General features: G+C 51.3%; 1 protein-coding gene across 2 annotated transcripts in view; it reads left to right on the forward strand.

Annotated features, from left to right (window-relative positions):
• Xpo6 (exportin 6) overlaps nucleotides 1–6,925 on the forward strand; it is a 90,807-nt gene extending 83,882 nt beyond the window's left edge. For both annotated transcript variants that reach the window (XM_032892682.1, XM_032892684.1), the window contains exons 19-24: nucleotides 1–64; nucleotides 180–351; nucleotides 1,501–1,662; nucleotides 3,493–3,591; nucleotides 3,761–3,991; nucleotides 6,285–6,925. The exon at nucleotides 1–64 is cut by the window's left edge and continues 51 nt beyond it. In XM_032892682.1, coding sequence (XP_032748573.1) covers nucleotides 1–64; nucleotides 180–351; nucleotides 1,501–1,662; nucleotides 3,493–3,591; nucleotides 3,761–3,991; nucleotides 6,285–6,386 — 830 coding nt within the window. In that variant the 3' untranslated portion in view covers nucleotides 6,387–6,925. The remainder of the gene's footprint in view (nucleotides 65–179; nucleotides 352–1,500; nucleotides 1,663–3,492; nucleotides 3,592–3,760; nucleotides 3,992–6,284) is intronic.
• The last annotated feature ends 12,278 nt before the right edge of the window (nucleotides 6,926–19,203 follow it).

Genomic DNA, 19,203 nt, shown 5'->3' on the forward strand with positions numbered 1-19,203 from the left:
GAGTGCAGATGGGTGTGCCTTTCACCGAGCAGATCATACAGACTTTCCTCAACATGTTTACCAGGTAACTACACACCACTGCCCAGCACTTTGGAGTCAAGGGCCAAGTCTGATACAAAACGCAGGACTCCTGCTCCTTTCCTGTGCTTGCTGTAAGCACCACTTTCTCTTGCCTGCAGAGAGCAGTTGGCTGAGAGTATCCTCCATGAAGGCAGTACTGGCTGCCGGGTGGTGGAGAAGTTCTTGAAGATCCTACAAGTGGTTGTTCAGGAGCCTGGCCAGGTGTTCAAGCCTTTCCTCCCCAGCATCATTGCGCTGTGCATGGAGCAAGTGTACCCCATCATTGCTGAGGTAGGTGGGGCCAGAGGGAAAGTGCCTTGTGTTTTCTCAATATTCTTGTAAATAGTTTTTGGAGGTTCCTCCCGCCCAGAAATGGATATATCATACACATAATACACAAAAATTAACACAATAAAAAGAGTAAATATTTGTGGATACCTAGAGCTTTTCAATGCTCATAGCTCATAGCTAGAGAGATGGCCCAGCAGTTAGTATGTACTGCTCTTCCAGAGGACCTCTCCTCCCTGTCCCCAAGAATGTTTTCACCTTGGTGGTCTTATTCAAGGCGGGTTCTTGGTGACAATTCAGGTAGAGCTTTTAGTTGTCTGGGAACGTGAAAGGACAGGTACTGATTGACTATAGCAAGACCCAGAGTCAGCATAGACACAGACTGGATGTGACAGCAGTAGTTGGTGAATGGGAGCTGTTCTTACAGCTGTCCCCATGACCAAAGTCCAGGGTCCTGGGTTCTGAGCCACACATGGCTGTGCAGCTGACAGTAATGTGGCTTGTGTGCTTGCCTAGGTAACTTGGACATTTGGGCTTAAGTTAGGAAATTGTGCTTCGGTGACCTCTGCTCTCTCAGAATCCTGATGGCGGCTGCAGGAAAAGGAGCTGCACACAGGCAGCAATTAGCACAGCGTGTTGCCTCTCCTGGGAGACCTTTAGATTCCCAGATTCCTAAGTGCTCTCCAGACTTTCTCTTGGGTAACAGTGCTGCTTTTAGGGCATCTTACTGTCATTAGCCTCTCAGGTTGCATAAAGGTTAGCCAGCTCTCTATTTCCATCCTGGGAGAGGGGTGGGCATAACCTGAAAAATAGGATCGAAGTGGCTGCTTTCTGAATAGAAGATCTACATTTTCATTGTCTTTGCATGTTGTAGCCCTTCTTCCTGTTGTTTAAAGCTGAGAGACTTGTTAGTAAGAGCTTCCTGGTACTCATCCTAATGTCTCAAGTGCAGTCCTGTCTCTCTAAGCACTCCTGGTGAACTGCCCCCTCAAATGGCTCAGAGCCTTCTGCATGGGAAGTGGCAGAAGTGTGGGTGGGATGTGAATACTGGCTACTGTCTGGCACCTCTTAGGCTTCTGTGGTGGCCTACACGCTAAGAGGCCTCCAAGCTGCACGGAGGGAAGGTGCAGTGTTGTGTGAATTTCTCTGCAGCGCCCGTCCCCTGATGTCAAGGCTGAGCTGTTTGAGCTCCTTTTTCGAACGCTCCATCACAACTGGCGGTACTTCTTTAAGTCCACTGTCCTAGCTAGCGTGCAGAGGGGTATTGCCGAGGAGCAGATGGAGAATGAACCCCAGTTCAGTGCCATCATGCAGGTAAGGTAGAGTGCTTGCTTGTGAAGAATGCCCTGAGAATATGTGGGCCTTGCTCCTGGGTGTCACCTACATTCTTGGCCCTTGGCCCTTGGGTTCTTCTCAGGCATGTGGCCCCCTTCTTCCAACCCGGCCTTATAGCAAGTGTGGGGTCACACTGAGCTCTGACCCTGTTAGTATTTTAAAAAGTTAGATTCTTGGTGCTTCGGTCTCTTCATCTGTAAAGTGTTAGTACTGCTAGTTCCCAGGGTTATTGTGAGGTAAAGGAGAATGCACATCATATACACGACAGCAGCAGATGTGTGCTGCATCACCCCTTTCCTTTATCAGCAATGTCAGGAGGGACCTTTGTTGGACACATGTGGTGGCGCATGTAATTCCAGTCCATGTGGGCTGAAGAGTAAGACGCCATCTGCCTGAGAGCTGCCCGGTTCTTCTTTTTAGGACACTACGCAGCTAGCATCTCTGGAGAGCCCAGCAGTCTGCATTTGGAAAGGGCATTCTGCCTCCTATCATGATGCCCTGTTCAGGGCTTGGGCTTGGTGTGTTCTAGTGTTGGCAGACTTCTTTAACTGAGCTATGGCCTCTCACTCGAGGCTTATAGAAGTCTCTTTGAAAGAGTTTCATAGTTGAGCAATTTCTTAGAGTGTTACATATGTGGCTGAGCATGTGATGTAGCAGTCTAAGGTAAATGACAGCATATACTCACGCAGCCTGTAGAGACACCTGCAGCTGTTTTCATGATTGCTCTAGACTGGAAACAATCCAAATAGTCACCAGCTCTGCAAGGGTGAGCCCACTGGCACAGGTGGGCCATCCCTCAGAAGTGAGGGACACTCCACTACAGTGGAGATGAACATACCTTGTGCTACGTGGAAAAAGCCAGAACCAAAGGCTTTGCCCCAGCCCAGCTTCAGTAACCCTGACATTAAGAGATAGATCCCACTACTATCGCATCGATGACAAGATTCCTTGTACAGCCAACAGCCCTGGGGTAGAGTAGCCACTTGATATAGGAAGAATTCCTGTAGGCTGCTAGCCTCTCCTCTCTGCCCCCCTCCCACCCCATCTCCCCATTTTCAGTTTGTATTGGAGCGGGAAATGTTGTATTGGGGTCTGTTTTCAATTTTCTCCTGAACTAGTGACTTCACACCTAGACATTTTACTTTAAGGCAGTTTACAAATAATGCTGTTGCTCGACCCCAAAGTAGATGAAGTGATCGAGAAGGAACCTCTGAGGACTTGTGTCCTGTGAGGCATGCGTGCTAAGGAGGAGGAGAATCCCTGCAGGGATTGCCTAGGTAGGCAGGCAGGCTATGCTGTCTGCTCAGACTGCTCAAGGATTTGACTAGTGTGGGTGTCTTACTTCAAGGATGGGTTCTTGAAAAGATTCTAGAGCAGTGCTTCTCAACCTTCCTGGTGCTATGACCGTTTAATACAGTTCCTCTTGTTGTGGTGACTCCCAACCATAAAATTATTTTGTTGCTTCTTTGTAACTATAATTTTGCTATTGTTATGAATTGTAATGTAAGTATCTGCTCTGTGACCCCTGTGGAGGTTCTGGCCCACAGGTTGAGAACCACTGTTGTAAAGTTTCCCTTACAAAGGTGTAAATGAGACCAGAAGGAGTGAGGCCCATAGGAAGACGCGGGTGCTGAGGCACCAGAGGTGCACTACAGAGGTCTGCCCTGACGGCAGTATTGAGACTGGTGACTCGTCCTAGCCAGCCAGTGAGCTGCACAGTGTTGGTTCTGGCGTAAGGTAGAGGCCCTGGAGGGGTTGTGTCTGAGAAAGTTTAAATGCTGCTTATTAAATAGTAGTTTTACTCCTCAGGCTTTTGGACAGTCCTTTCTTCAGCCTGACATCCACCTGTTCAAACAAAATCTCTTCTACTTGGAGACTCTGAACACGAAGCAGAAACTATACCACAAAGTAAGTGCCCTCCTCTCCTGGAAGGATCCCTCCTCATGTAGGAGTTCTGAGCCAAGTCTGAGTCCCTTGAGTCTGCTGGGGGAGTACTTTGGGGAACACACTAAGCCTGGGGTGGCCCCAAGGATCTTAGTGAGCCTCCTGTCCCATGCTCCTGCTCCTCTGCTTGCAGAAGATCTTCCGGACCACTATGCTGTTCCAGTTTGTGAACGTGCTGCTCCAGGTCCTGGTTCATAAGTCTCATGACCTTCTGCAGGAGGAGATCGGCATTGCCATTTACAACATGGCTTCTGTCGACTTTGATGGCTTCTTTGCAGCCTTTCTTCCAGAGTTCCTGACTAGCTGTGATGGTGTGGATGCCAATCAGAAAAATGTTCTGGGGCGGAATTTCAAGATGGATCGGGTGAGGAGAAAAGGCCAGGCTATGGGGAACACATGTGTGGGCGCTTGTGCTTGCTACCTGTTCAGTGAGGGGCCTGTCTGGGTCTGGGTGTGGTTATCCTTAATAGTAGGTTGTCCTCAATACCTCAGAAACTTGCTGCTGGGGCTGGGTGTGGGGGGCACACTCTTTCTCAGAGACTTGGTTTCTGGAGCTTACACATTCTCCGTCTCAGCTGCTGAGACCCCAGGTCCTGGCCTCAGCAGGCCACACATTGTCAAGACTCTTTTGTTCATCTCCCTCCCCTCAACACATATCTCTGCCTCCTCAATACACGTCTCTTAATGGTCTAGAAGGAACCATGCTGCCCCTCTGTGCTTTCAGGCAGGCTGAAAGATTGATACAACTTTGGGTCCTCAAGATATGTTGCTTGGCTGCCCTGGGCTTTCCTGTAGCTCTTCACAGTGCAGCACTGGCACAGCTCAAATTCATTAAAGGGGCCTCATAACACTGACCCTCTGTGCCACTGATCCCCCAGGGTGAAGTCACTCAAGGCACCACTGCCCCATGCTGTCAAGCTGTGTGTCTGCCCTCTTTCTGTGTTGTGTGGCCATAGCTCTTCCTTCCTGCTCTGTGTGCATTAGGCCGCCTTTTGAACAAGTTCTTTTGGAAGCTTTTTGGACAAGCACTGCCCCTCTTGTCCCCTTGGGAGTTGAGACTGCTTGCTCCTGGTTTCTATTGGTGCTCTTCACTTCCATGCTGGAGCACTGTTCTGAGCACGTTCTGGTCTCTCTCCCCCTCATTTGGCATGTGTTCTAGTGTCTTAGAATTGTCTTTTCTTTGGGGGTCTGTCTTGTTCTCTCTTTTCAGCCACTTGAATTGTTTTTCCTTGGTTTCCTCGAGACCAACTCCTAATATCTAATCGTTGTTTTGCAGTGGCATCAGTATTGGTCAACTTCTTGGTTAATACATTGGGTTCTAAATCTGGTCACTCCTAGGATGCATATTGAAAATGGAGAGGCGTGCTTGGCTCCACCGAGGGAGTTCTGGTTTGGTGTTTGGGAGCTGCTGACTGAAAACGTGCTGCTTGGTCAGTTTTTGGCTTGGTTTGGTTTGATTATTCTGAGATGAGGTTGCTTTGTAGCTTTTGCTGAACTTGGTTTGTGATCTTTCTCCCTCTGCGCCTTATATGCGAACACTATCCACCTATTTTCTGCCCTCCTCCTCGATACATAGGGTCTTACTTTGGCCTGAAACTTATCGTATAGGCCAGGTTGGTCTCAAATTCATAGAGATCCTTCTGCCTCTGCCTCCCAAGTGCTGGGGTTAAAGGTGAACACTACCAGGCCCTGTGCTGTTCTTCAGGCTGAACTGAATCACTTTCCATGAGGTTGTGTATTGGTTCAACTGCTTCCATGCATGCTTTTGTGGGAGACAGGCTGTGTGGTGTATTTTTGGGCCACGCTGTTCCTTGTACTTCGTGCTCTTCCAACCTCCTTCTAAAGAGCAGCTCTTTACTCCTTTTTGTAGATGGTCTTGGCTCAGAAGGGCACCTGGTAGTGGGACAGACTCCCAGCTGATGTCGCAGGAGAGCATGCAACATGATTGATCTGAGGGCACTTTGAAAGTTCAACACAGGTGCTGACCAGACCAGCTAAGGCAAGGCAGGCAGTATCTGGTGATGGGGACAGGTTTGAGCTGAGTTCCAAAGGAGGAAGAAGGTGGGAGAGGCAGGAGCAGTGTCAACTGTTTGATGTGGCTGAGTTTTGCACAGGGATCACAGTTATGTTTGTGGACAGTGTGTGTGTACTGTTCACATCTGGACCTGCACAGCAGGCGCTCTGTTGTCTCACACTAAGCAGTATGGGAAACAGTGGAGCAATTTCCTGATTGCCACTCCCAGCAGGGCAGCTCTGTGGCTAGGCTCAGATGTCATGTAACTTGTAGGGACTTGTGGAACGCATGAGGAAGGACTCAGGTGTGAGCCATCAAAGGCTGGCGTCTGGGAAGGGGAAGGACAGCCAGGTGGTGCTGGAGCTCTTCCCTCCCTTCCTGTCTAACTTGCAAGATCCTGAGTTGCAAGCTGTGGGGCAGTTCTGAATTGCTTGCAGCAGGGGCTTGCCCGTGGAGCCCTGAAAAAGAATTTGCATGTGCATCTGACCCAACCAGTGCCTTGCTTAGGAATTGGAATTGTGTTTGCATAGAGCCAAACTCACAAGCGTGGGGGCAGCTCATGAGTTTGGCGGATGCGTAGCCTTGGCTGTTAGGGTATGGTGGACCTTTAAGAGCCAGGCTTCAGTTTTGCCCTGCCTTTCAGGACCTACCCTCGTTCACCCAGAATGTGCACAGACTGGTAAATGACCTACGTTACTACCGACTCTGCAATGACAGCCTGCCCCCTGGCACCGTGAAGCTCTAGGAGTGCCTGCTGCCACCGCCACCTACACCACCTGCACCTGTGCCACGGAAGTCTGTGACAAGCCTTGGCCACTCTCTGGATGGGCATGCCTTGAGCAAGTCGCCTGCCTCTGCCCTCTCCTGCTGCCACCAGCACAGCAGGTGTTGGAGTCCATTTGGCACTGGTAGAGTTTCCATGCATTTGGAGCAGGCAGAGGGCCCTGTGGCTGGATGCCAGGGAAGTACCCAGAGACCCCACAGCGTGGTTCATGCAGATCATGTGTGTCAGTCCTGAGTCAGAATCGCCAAGGACCACTTACGACAGTGCCACCTTCTCACCATTCCACCTCTCCACCTCTCCTGGCCCAGCCAGCCCAGGAGAAATCCCACATTGGAACTGTTTCTGTCGAGCCTCCTGCCCCTCCAATTGCCTTGAAGTCTCTGCTCTTTGTCAGAGATTCTCAAAGACTCTCGGTTTTTGTTCCTTGTTTTCTCATCATTCCATTGTGATACTAAGAAGCTTAATGAATAAATAAAATGCTTAAGTTGTTGTTATATAAACACTAGCTATGGGGCATCTTTGTACCTGGGCCATCACAGGCCAGCAGTGGAGCTCTGTGCTGCTGAGACCCGTGTTGTCTTGGGAGAGTAGTGAGAGGAGGCCCAACTGCCGTGGACATGCCAACATCTCCCTCCTACTACCTCAAGAAACATGCTCCAGGCTTGGGGAGCTGCTCTCCAGGACACTGACCTCGTGGTAGAGGCAGGCATATATCCCAAGGCTATCTTGCTGCTGGATCCATAACTTCCTCTCAGCTGAGATGTGTGGGACCCTGGGACTCTGGTCACCAGTGACTGGCCTTAGGGAAGGAGAGGTCACGGGCAGCCAGGCAGCAGGTGGGTATCAAGGACCAGGGCCAGACTCATCACAGGAAATGTCTGAATGGAGCAGACCTCAGAAGGTTAGAGAGGCAGAGGGGTGACAGTATCTCTAGGCTGAAAGCAGGGTGAAGTTGAGTGAAGATAATCTTGGGGACCAGACAGCTTTGATTGGGTCCTGAGTGAGTCTTGTCATCCCTACCCCTTATGACACTAGGGAGTAGTAAGTAGACATTCTCAGTAGTAATTCTAGGACAGCATTGTATGTTGGGGCATGTCACTTTTGTCACGAGGCAACCCCTAGCTGGCTCCGTGTTATCCAGAATAAGTAGTGACTCCTGCCACCAACATCCCTTCCCTCTGGAGGAGTGTGGGGTAGACTGACAGGCAGTGCAGTGGGCCGTGTATTCAGAATGTTGGTTAATGTGCTTTGGCCACTGAGCGCTGTCTGCCTGCGTCAACTGTTCTCTGAGCCCTCCACTGTCTCCTCTCTCCACTGTCTCCCAGCACTGTGTCCCCTTGAGTGGTGCTGGAGCATTCACACTAAGAGGAGAAGTTGAAGATGGGAGTGCCCTGTGTTCCTAGCTTGATGCTTGGTGTGGAGCAAGGGCCTCAGACTGTTGAGTTGGTGAAGATTTTTCAGACATTTGCACGCGCGGCTCTTTCTCCGCAGGAGGCATGGGAGGAGCCTCCTGACTAACTCTCAGCAAATGAAGCAAGCGTTGTGGGCACAGGGGCCTCACCTGAGCTCCTCGAGGAGGGCGCTCAAGTGCAGCTCTTCACTGACTGAAGGAGCTCCTGCTCAAGGGCTCTCTCCCTTTCTTCCTGCCTCTCAGCACTTGGAGCTGCCTTTAAAAGGCCTTGTTAATTAATTGACTGGGGCCTTTGGAATTGGGGAGGCATTGTTGATGGATCCAGGAAAACTAGCTCCAGAATCCACTGCAGGCACCTGTGGGAGGGGCATTTAGATAGGGTGGGAACTCACCCAGGAGTGCAGGTCCTCCCTGGGCAGGCATTTTAGAAATAGGTAGGTTTTGTTTTAAAAAACAAGCCACATTTATTTTTCCTGTTTTCAGTTTGGAAATGAATATGTTTGTAGATAAAGGAGAATGGAAAGACTTCAAGTCTTTAGCTTTGACCTTTGGTCCTCTTGCCTCAGCCTTCCAAGTGCTGGGTTACAGTTGTGTACAGTTGTGTACACTATGCCTGCTCTCCAGAGGCCTCGACACAAACACACCACCTCCCTGCTTTGATCCTGTGCACTGTGGTGGGGTTGACGCCTGAACTCTTGCTTCTGTCCTCTGAAGGACAAGCGAGTCATCCTGGGGGGCAAGCTGTGCTCAGCCTCTGTCTCCCTAAAGGTTCCAGTCCCCTTACCCAGGACACCAGCCTGGGGATCTGCCTCCTGTAGATGCTAGCTTCTGTGGAGGCCCTGCCTGTGGGTCAGAGTGCTTACAGAAGAGGAAACAAGCTTGGGAAGGGGAGCATGTGCCCAAGGCCACACAGGCAGTCACTATGCTTGAATCATTCTGGACCCTCAGCCTGGATGCTGTGCCAGCACTGAATCGCTCTCCTCAGCCCTGCCAGGGAGGCCTAAGGGCCTGAGATATTCATCTGCTCTCGCCAGTCACTCATTCACAGAGGTCACCTTTGGTGACTGAGAAGGCGAGGATCGGCTGGGATGTGACTATACTCTGTCCTTGTCTAGGCTGGAGTACCACTGTCCGATGACTGTACAGTTACCGGGCAACTCTGCAGGAGTCCTAGGGCTAGGCCTGGCTGAAGGACGAACAGGAAGCAGGAGCCTCTCGGGCTCCAGGTTGGCCACACTTGCCTTCATCCTGCTCTTACTGGGTCGCACCCTCTAGGGTCATGGAGCCAGTGTGCACATGCTGCTTCCTGCTTCCTGGGGCTTGCCAAGGCTCTGAGTCAGCTACTGCTGCAGCTCGCTTTGGTGGCTTGGTGAGTGGTCTGCAGGTGGCCCAGGCAGACTGTCCTTAGCATAGTGTGGGGTCCCTAGTGCTCTTCTGCAGTTGAGTTGGGTTTCCCTGTGGGCATTTGAACTTGCATTTCCTGAGACTCTGACCAGTATTGGATAGTCACAGGCAGAGGCAGCACACAGCCTCTGGTCTCAGGAGGGAATGGATGATCATAGGAAGTACCCTACTATTGAGCCACATCGCCCAACACAGGCTTATTAAGATACGGTGGCCAGCCACACGTGTGACGTGTGCTCACTAATGGTAATGGCCACATGAAGATGTCTGGGTCACCAGGGTTCCAGACTGGAGCTCTACACAAGCAAGGTGGGTCCCAACCCAAGGAGCAGGGCGAGCTTGGGACCATTGTCTTATCTGTCTTCTCTCCCAGTTCCAGGTCCCTCCCTCTGGAGGTGCTGAGGCACTTGGGAGCTTGGGGACACACAAGAGGCCTGATTATAAGTCAGCCTCCAGCAGATACGGTTTTGAGTGTAGACACCATTGATTCCCAGGCCCTCAGCTCTGGGGAACATGGTGCTAGTGTTCCACTCCATCTCAACAGTCATCCCAAGTCCGAGGGGTAACCGCCCAGCTGTGCCCCCATGTAAGCACAACCGTAGCCTTCAGGCAAGTCACGTATGTAAAGTGGGATCAGGGCAGCGCCTCTGAGGTAGCTGGTGTATTTATTGGCTGCCACCATTGCTCAGTACACGGGTCCTGTGAACGGTAGCTGGCTTTGCTACAAGCTCAGGGGTATATAACTCACAACCAGTAGCCCTGCATCAGTCACGGTGACCACAAGGTTCAGGAGACTCTTGATCTTTTTGTTGTTGTCTTAATGTGGTGATAGTGCTTTGTTTTTTTGAGTTGGGGTTTGAGATATCTGTCAAACTATGTAGTCAAAGATGGCCTTGAACTCCTGATTGTCTAGGCTGTTCCTCCCAAGTGTTGGAATGGTGAGTGCAGCAACACACCTGGTTTATTCAGTGCTAAGGAGTGAACCCAGTGCTTCATGCATGCGAGGCAAGCACTTGTTACCCGCTGAGCCATATTCTCAGCAGATTCTTGGCCTGGAAAGGCTGGAGTTGGCCTGAGTAAGGTGTCTGACCCTGAGTCAGGTGTCAAGAAAGAAGCCTGTCCCAGGCTGGACTCCAGGACTTATCTCTTGCCTCCCCTTAAGTCCCTCACACATCCACCAGACTTGATACTTGGAAGAAGACAGCTTTCTGTCCAGAGGTGTGCACAACCCCACAGCTGAATGCAGCTGACATGACAGCCTGGCTTCAAAGGAGGACTGATCACAGTGGGTGTGGGGTGAGTGGAAATGGGAACTGGATGACCTTAGTGGCCCAGGTCCAGGAGGAGTGGCAAGGGAACACCATTGATCACTACTGAGTGACTGCACCAAGGTGTGAACAGGAGTCATCCTCACTGCTTAAACATTCAGAGACATGGAGTTGAGGGTGTAGATCGGTGAGTATGTGCTTAGCCCTGCATTCGACCTCCAGCATCACAGAGACAATAAACAAAGCAGGGGCTGCAGCCTTGTGATTCCCACTTGGGGAGGTCAACACTGCCGCTCATCCTCCCACCATGCCATCCTCTACAGGAACTGAACAAGAACCTGTGGCTCGGCTAGTGCTGTGTGTTGGTGCCCACAGCTGGCCCATGAACCCTGTCTCCTCCATGCTGTGAGAGGGCTTGAAGTGGAGATGCAGTGTGCATGCCACCAGCCTCTGAGGACACTGCCTGGACTCCTCTCAGGACGAGATATCAGGAGTCATCCACCCTTGTGAACAAGAGGTCGGGGTTCCCTTGCAGTGGCAGCTGCCTCACCGTCATATCCGATGCAAACAATTCAAGGCCATTTCAGAGGGCTCAATCCCTTGTCACTTGGCTCCCTGTGTCCTGAGGATATGATGACAATAGGACCTTAGTTTTCACCTCATTACCAACAGGAAGCAGAGCACGGGAGAGGAAATGGCCAGGGACAGCGTACTCCCAAAGACCTCCCCTGATTCGCTTCCTCCAGCACGGCTCCACCATCTCCGTTTTCAGAAATATCCATGATAGCGCCCAGTGCTGTGTAAGGACCGTGTGTCAGGTCCCCATGGTGAGTTGGTCCTTGTTGCACCGTGTGCTTCAGAAGGTGTTTGTTTTATAAAGCTGCAGGAGGACTGGAGAGAGGACTCGACAATGGAAAGCACTAGCTGCTCTTCCAGAGGACCCAGGTTTGATTCCCAGCATTCGTAGGGTGGCTCACGATGCAGCAGCTCCCTAGCCAGTGAGAGCTGCAGCCACTCCATTCCTCTCCTCCCCTGCAGCCTTCCCGCTCTGCTTTCACTTGGACTTTGATGTTCACTGCCCGCTCCTTTCCAGGCCTCCATGTGCTCCCTCTTCTTTGAGGTCTGAGTTCAGGGTCACACAGACAGCCCCTGTGCCTCAGCCTGCGCAGCTTTGGACTTAATCTGACCAGGGCAATGGAGAATAAAGAGAGACAGGTGACACATGCACAGAAAAGTTGGGATCCAGTGGGCCAGATGGCACTAGCAGCTGCCTGGAAACTCAGTGGGATTAGCTACTCTTGGTCAGGAGCCTCCGACAGTCATCCTGGAGGAGGAACCTGCCTTCGAAGAAGCCGTGGTGGGCACACCACCAGCACTGCATACTTGGATCGAGAGGAGGCCTGCCACTCTCAAGGTTTGAGGGCCCGCGGCATGGCTGTGTTCATGTGCTGCTACACACATTCACTCGGCTTCACATGCTCCCCACACCGCTGCCTGCCTTCCACCGCTCCTCACCTGCTGCTGTTTTCAGGGAGAGTGTCTGTCAGCGCTTGTCCAAGTGAGGCCTGTGACAATCAACTTAAAAGGAGATTGGCTCACGGGTTCAGTTTCAATCCTTGGTCTGTGGCAGCACAGACTCTAATGGCAGAAGCATGTGGTGGTCGCTGGTTTACCTCTTGATGGCTGGGAAGTGCAAAAATAGGAAGAGACCGAGGTACCAACATCCCCTCCAGGACATGTATATCCTGACATGATCTCCTCTGCTAGGTATCACTCCCTAGTGGTACCTTAGGCCAACTCTTAATGCCTCCGGAAGACATTTAAGTTTCAAAGGGAACTAGCTCTTCTGTACAGATGCTCTTGTAGGGTTAAATTGAATGCTAGCTCCCTCCCCCAAATAGGTCTCCTTCCCAGAGTCCATGTTGATTTTGTTTAAAAGGAGTCTGGAGATGAGGTCATCCTGGATCATGCAGTTTGCGTCCTTTCTAATGACAAGTGTCTCCCAAAGAGTCACACAAGGCTGGGGGTGAAGCTCAGTTGGTAGAGCATCTGCATGGCTGGCACCAACACTTGGAACGCGTTAAAACTCCCCGGCAGAGGCCCTGTGGGACAGATGCTTCACCTGGGTCAGGGCCCAGGTTTTAGACTGAGGGGTCATCAGAGAGGCCAGTCTTGGGCCTCCAGTGCTGGTCAGTGTGTGTGAGCAAGTGTTAGCACAGTAGGTCATAGTGGTGTGGCCACTTCCTGAGAGAACTGCATGTGTGGAGTCGTAGGCTCGGCGAGGGTACATCCTGGGTTAAGGAGTTGTGGGAGGGGACTCTGGAGTACACTGGGATGAATTTACATGGGGAGGGGGATGGTAGTGGTAAGTCCAAAGACATGGGATATGGCCAGGGATAGAAATGAGCAGAGTCTATCTGGGGTAAGACAATAGGACGTGGTGGGGACTGTGGTGCCAACGAACAAACCCACAGCAGTCATTCACCAGCTGTCACACGTGGCCCTACCAGTCTGTGTGGTAGACATGGCAGGACTGTCAGCAAGAAGGACTGGTTATGGTGGACTCAAGTCACAGGGACAGGATGGTGGCATTCCTGGAGGGACACACAACTATGTGGTACCTCCTTGGCTGATAATCAGCTGACTGGGAACACTGGTATCTGACAGAAACACTGACACTGTCACCCATGCTTGCCTGGGAGGCATCTTGTTGTGGAGAGGCCTTATATAAAAAGGTGAGGCTGCCGCCTGTCTGCGTCCTCAGCACTGGGAAGCCCAGCGACTGGGCTTAGCAGGCAAAAAAGCCTTGCAAATCCTATCATTTCTCCGGTTACGGTTTAGCTAGCCCTGTGCTGGGGGATTTGCTCGTAATGAATCTGCCTTGTTTTTCTGGTGCTGACAAACTCTTTCCCTTCATAAAACTTTCATGGCTCAATTTAGCACTGGGGAATGGACTCTCCCTCCCCTGCTCCCATGCCATGCAGAAATTGCCTCTAGTTCCAAGAACTCACTCTGGCTCTGACAGTGACACCCAGCGCAGTGACTCCCTAGTGGCCTGTAGGAATTGGCAGGGACCTTTCTTGGTCTTCTCAGATCCTAGTTCTACCTTAGTGAAGGTGAGTGAGGGCTCACCTGGAGTGTGGAGGCACCCGTCCAGCAGCCAACTGCACCTGCCCTAGTACCACTCCCCGTAGACCTGCTAAGCCACCAGAGGGCTGCAGCCTGTGACTGAACCATGTGAGAAAAGGAGGGGTACCCAGCCTGCCTGAGGACTCATGGGAAATTCTTTTTTTGAAGTTGTCACTCAGCTCCCTCTCTCAGTCTTGGCCACGACGTTTAGGGGCAACTGGTTCCATACACAGTTCAGTCCTCCTCACTGTTCTGTTGCTGTGAGAAGACACCGGTACCAGGTAACTTTTAAAGAAACCATTTAATTGGGGGTTTGACTACAGTTTCAAAGGGTTAGTCTGGACTGTCATGGTGAAGGGCTTGGCAGCAGGCAGGCAGACTTGGCGCTAGAGCAGTAGGTGAGAGCTTACATTCTGATCCACAGGCCCAGAGAGCGAGACTGAGCCTGGCAAGGGTTACAAGCCCACCCCCAGTGACACACCTCCTCCAACAAGGCCACACCTCCTACTCCTAAAAGGGTCAGGAACCCAACATTCTAATACATGAGTCTACGGGAGCCGGTCTTGTTCAATCTGCCACAGGAAGATTTTGACCAGTGGAGTCAGGGGGCAGTCAGAATATTTCATTTTCTCCCTGTGCACAGGGAAACTTAGGGAACCATTTGCTAGGACAACCGTCTAGGAGACGGTGTGGGAGGGGGCTGTGATGTCAGTAATGGAAGCAGCTGTCTCATCACACACAGCAAGACCTCTTCACAGAGCCAGAGGACAGACAGAAGGATAGAAACAACACTGAAGAGAGAGCCAGAGAGCTGGGGAGCAGCCCAGGCCTTGGTGTATGTGTACGAGCTTCTGGACCAAGTGTGCCTGGAGACTGCCACTGAGCTGGCTTAAACCAGCACTGAGCAGTGCTCCGCCCTCCAAGGCAGGGCACGACTGCAGGATGGGGTACATTTAGTTGTTTTGTTCAGGAGCTGGACCTCTTGACAGACTTCATGAGAGCATCACTTCTGTGAAAAACCAAGTAAATTAGATACCCAGCAGCTGAAGAGTTTATACATCAGTTCGGGGATATCACTCAGTTGTGACAGGTCTGGCACGTGTCACTTATTTCTGCTGACTACTTGCCCAGAACCCTTTTCTCCTACCCAGGGCAAGACTAACCTGTGTGCAGGGCCACCATAGATTGTAGGAAATAAGTCAGTGAGAGAAAATGAAAGAGCGGACTCAGTTCAGCCCTGAATGGTGAGATCAGACTCTTATTGGTCTGAGAGGTGGGTGTCCTCAGACCCTGTGGCTTGGTATCTGGGGTGCAGGAGAACACAGCAAACAGGGTCTGAGAATCACCGTTTTTTCTGTAGTCAGGAGTAGGAAGGGGGAAGGGCCTGGTTTAACCAGGTCCAGAACCTGCAGGGAGGGAAGTAAGGAAGACTGCCGGCTCCAGGGAGCCTTATGCTGATGAGCTGTTATCTGGAATTCCATGGGTGGCAGGTTTCTTAAAGGCTTGGGCTTGGTTTGTGGCCCTGTTCTTAGGGTGGTGGGTTTCTTTGGAAATGAATGCGTGACACCGAGGCTAGCTTCTAAGACAACTGGGAGACAGGCCTCATGTGGGTGTTGGAAACTGGAACGCAGGCCCCCTCTGCAAGAGCAGAGCTCTCAACAACTGAGCCATGTCTCTGTCCCCAGACTGATTGCTCAGGGAGTGGAGCAGACAGCCAGGTGGTTATAAATCCAGCTGCTGCCCCTCCGGGTCTCCCGGTTTTCCTCCACATACCTTCCTGCCCTTCTTCACCACATGACCCTCACCAGAGGCCGAGCAGACGCCAACCCCTCCTTTGTTTGTTTGTTCGGTTGTTGAGACAGGGCTTCTCTGTGCAGTCCTGGCTGTCCTGGAACTCACTCACTCTGTAGCTCAGGCTGACCTTGAAGTCACAGAGATCCACCTGCCTCTGCCTCCAGAGTGTTGGGAATAAAGGTGTGAGCCCCCACCGCCTGGCCAAAATAAAACTTTTTACTTTATACATTATCTGCTTGTGGTGTTTATTGTAGCAAGAGAACACAGCACATGAGGACCTGGTCGGGGTTCTGCTGGGGAGAGGCCTCCTGCCCCCCTTTTCCCATCTTCCTGGCGCTTGCTGAGCTGATGCCTACAGCCACTGTGGGACATGCCAAGCTGGGAGTGGTGAGACGGCTCAGGATTGGATGCTGAGGGAAATAACCATGGGCAGATCTCCCATCAGCCTTTGCTCCCAGCGCACGAGAAGTGGCCTCCAGCCCCCCTAACGCCACACTAGTTTGTTCTGCCAACCCTGGGGTTTATCGGCCAGTTCTCCATGGCTTAGACCTCACATCGGATCAAGTCTTCCTAGAGTCAGCTGATAGCCCCATGTCTACCTCATCTGACTGTCTAAGCACGGCCCACAGTCAGGGAAGTGGACCTGCTCACAATGGAAGCAGAGAGAAAGAGCCACAGCAAAGAGGACAGTGCCACATTGACTGAGAGCTGAGGCACTGATGTTATCCAACATGGATATAAAACTCACGTTGACACTTGGTCCCCCACTGTGGGGCCCTGTAGAAATTGCTCATGAATGGAAGAATGGAAGAGTGCTTTTCTCATGGGAATGGGGGAACTGGGCCACCTCTCTCTCTCTCTCTCTCTCTCTCTCTCTCTCTCTCTCTCTCTCTCTCTCTCTCTCTCTCTCTCTCTCTCTGTCTCTCTCTGTCTCTCTCTGTCTCTCTCTCTCTCTGTCTCTCTCTCTCTCTCTCTCTCTCTCTCTCTCTCTCTCTCTCTCTCTCTCTCTCTCTCTCTCTCTCTCCTTCTCCTACAGCCCAGGCTAGCTTGAACTTGCTTTGTCACTGAGGCTGCCACAAACGTCAAATCCTCTCACCTCTACCTTCTTGGTACTGGGGTTACCACCACTCCCAGTTTCATGCAGCGCTGAGAGTTGAACCCAGGGCTTCATGCACGTTAGGCAAGCAGACTACTGACTGCACCACAACGCCAGGCAGTTCCTGCCCTCTCACTCTCTAGTTTTGCAAGCATACCTGCTGTGTGATGCGGTCCACCCAGCTTCCTATCACAGCAGCAGCAGACAGACTGTGACGTTGTCACTGCCTCCTTTGAGATCATGCCCTCCCTGGCAGGGCAGGGCAAACAAAAAGGCCCCAAAAGTTATAAAATACTCCCAAGCCACCACAACAGGCTCTTCTTTCTCGCTGTGTGTCCCCAACCACATTGCCAGGTAGGTAGGAAAGGCCTCTCAGAGACACCACACCCAGCTGTTTTCACTTGTTGAACACTTTAGAGATATAAGTTACCCAGGCCCAGAACATCCCTCAGACTTAGTACAACCATTTTGTCACCAGGGCGCTGGTCTGCAGGTTGAGTTTTTTCTTACATAATTTCGTAGTGCCTGGAATCAAACCTGGTGTCTCACACATGCTGGGAAGCTCCTCTCTGTAAGACACCCCCAGCCCTGTTCCCCCCCTCATTTTGTTTGTTTATCTTTTCTTGATAATGTCCTTAACCCAGGAGGAGGTGCGGTCCCTTTCCTGGCTTGGTGTTCTGCTCCTCCCATGAAGTTGAGCACGAAGGCTGCTTTCTTATTGCCATGAGTGCGACACCCACCAAGAGGACCTCGGGGCAGCTGCCTGTGCTAGGCTGTTCCCTGTTTAATGTGGAAGAGCAGGAGAGTAAAACGGATCAGTGAGGGAATCATACTGTTTCATCTGGAGACCTGCAGGACTGGAAAGCCACACATGACTAACAGTGAGGGGCCACAGTGCTCCATACGTCCTCCAGGGGGCGCCCACTCTCCCCTTGGCTAAGCTAGATCAGCTTGCCTGTGAGGTGGACTTTGAATAGGAGGTCTCCATCCTTCTGTCAAGCCAGCTTCTCAAATAGAGTCCTCTCCCTTGCCTCAGCCTGTCCCTTGATAGGACTGTCCTATTATGCATTAAACAGCTGATGTGTCCCCTAACGTTTTCCCCTGTGTCTCAGGACTTCTCTTGGTTTAATGAAACCTTCCTCGAATGAAGTTCTTTCCTTTTCTGGTCAAAAAATCCCAACAAGGATGAAGCTGGCTGCTCATACAGCTCCCAGGGAGGGTCCAGAGAATATGTGGTGGTTCTTATCGTCAGCCTGACAGGATCTAGGATCACCTGGGAGCAGGTCTGTGAGGAAGGTCTAGCCTGGGTTAACTGAGGTGGAAAGACCCATCAAGCAGTAGGTAGTGCCGTTCTATGGGATCCCAGATTGAATGAAAAGGAGTAAGCTAGCAGAAGAAGATGGCGGCGTCTCCCACCCATCACCACCGTAGATGCAACGTGATCATCTACCACCCTCCTGCCACAGTGACTGCAGGGATGAGTGCAAAGTCCTCAGTCGCTTTTGTCATAACAACCAGAAAAGTAGTTAATACAAATGGTCACCATGTCAAGGCCACTGTGTCAAGGCTTGCTAGGCCACTAAGATAGAGTCGCACACTCAAGGTTCTGCTTTTGCCTATGATCTGGATTCTCAGCCTCAGTTTCCCCTATGATAGGGAAACACAGAAGCAGCTGCCCTACAGAGATACTGGGATTTACATACTTGAAGAGAACTGACACACAAAAGCTGTCTTCTAGGGGCTGAAGAGATGGCTCAGCGGTTAAGAGCACTGACTGCTCTTCCAGAGGTCCTGAGTTCAATTCCCAGCAACCACATGGTGGCTCACAACCATCCGTGATGGGGCCTGATGTCCTCATCTGGTGTGTCTGAAGACAGCAACAGTGTACTCACATACATAAAATAAATAAACAATTCTTTAAAAACAAAAGCTGCTCTCAGCACTCTGTAGGCCCACTGTGGCACATGCATGTCCCCACACATGCACATATATGATAAACAAATGCAATATTAACAGAGCATATGCAACTGAAGCGCTGTTAGTACAAAGTTCAGAATGATTACTTAAAAGCCAATGGGGGGACAGTGGCGGTGGAAATGACTCATTTTAAATGAGGGACTGTGTAGTCTCTTCTTTGCACATTTTGGACTTTTACATATGCTTTCTACAGTGTTCATGGCGTGTAACATGGAGATGCTGCTGCCATGGTGGCCTCTGGTCTTTCCCACTTGATCAACTCCAGATCCCAAACCCTGGCAGTTTTTAGTTTTTTGGACGTGGACGAGCAAGACTGGAAGTTCTGCTCTTGACCTCTAGGAGGCAGCAGAGGGAAGCAAACAAGAGCCTTGAGGGGAAAATGAGTGGCAAGCAGCCCTGAAAGAAAGGGCTGTCCCAGAGGCACTGCAAACTGTCTTTCTCGTCAGTGGTCCCAAGTTTCCCTCCTAGTGACGAGGGTAAAACAAACCACTGTAAGGACTGAGGAAATGTGGAGCCAAGCCAGCCGCCCCACGGCTTATTTTGAGTGGTGATGTTTTAACCTGAATGCTTGCCTCATCTGAAGGCATCACGGATGTCGGCTATGGAAGGTCAGGGGAACCCAGGGTGGTCCTGGACTCTGGCCCTTACTCTACTCCTCCTTGAGCCTCTTCTCGTCAGTTTAAATTTGAGCGTGTGGGG

Source organism: Rattus rattus, chromosome 2 (assembly GCF_011064425.1).
Source record: "Rattus rattus isolate New Zealand chromosome 2, Rrattus_CSIRO_v1, whole genome shotgun sequence".
Taxonomy (NCBI): Eukaryota; Metazoa; Chordata; class Mammalia; order Rodentia; family Muridae; genus Rattus; species Rattus rattus.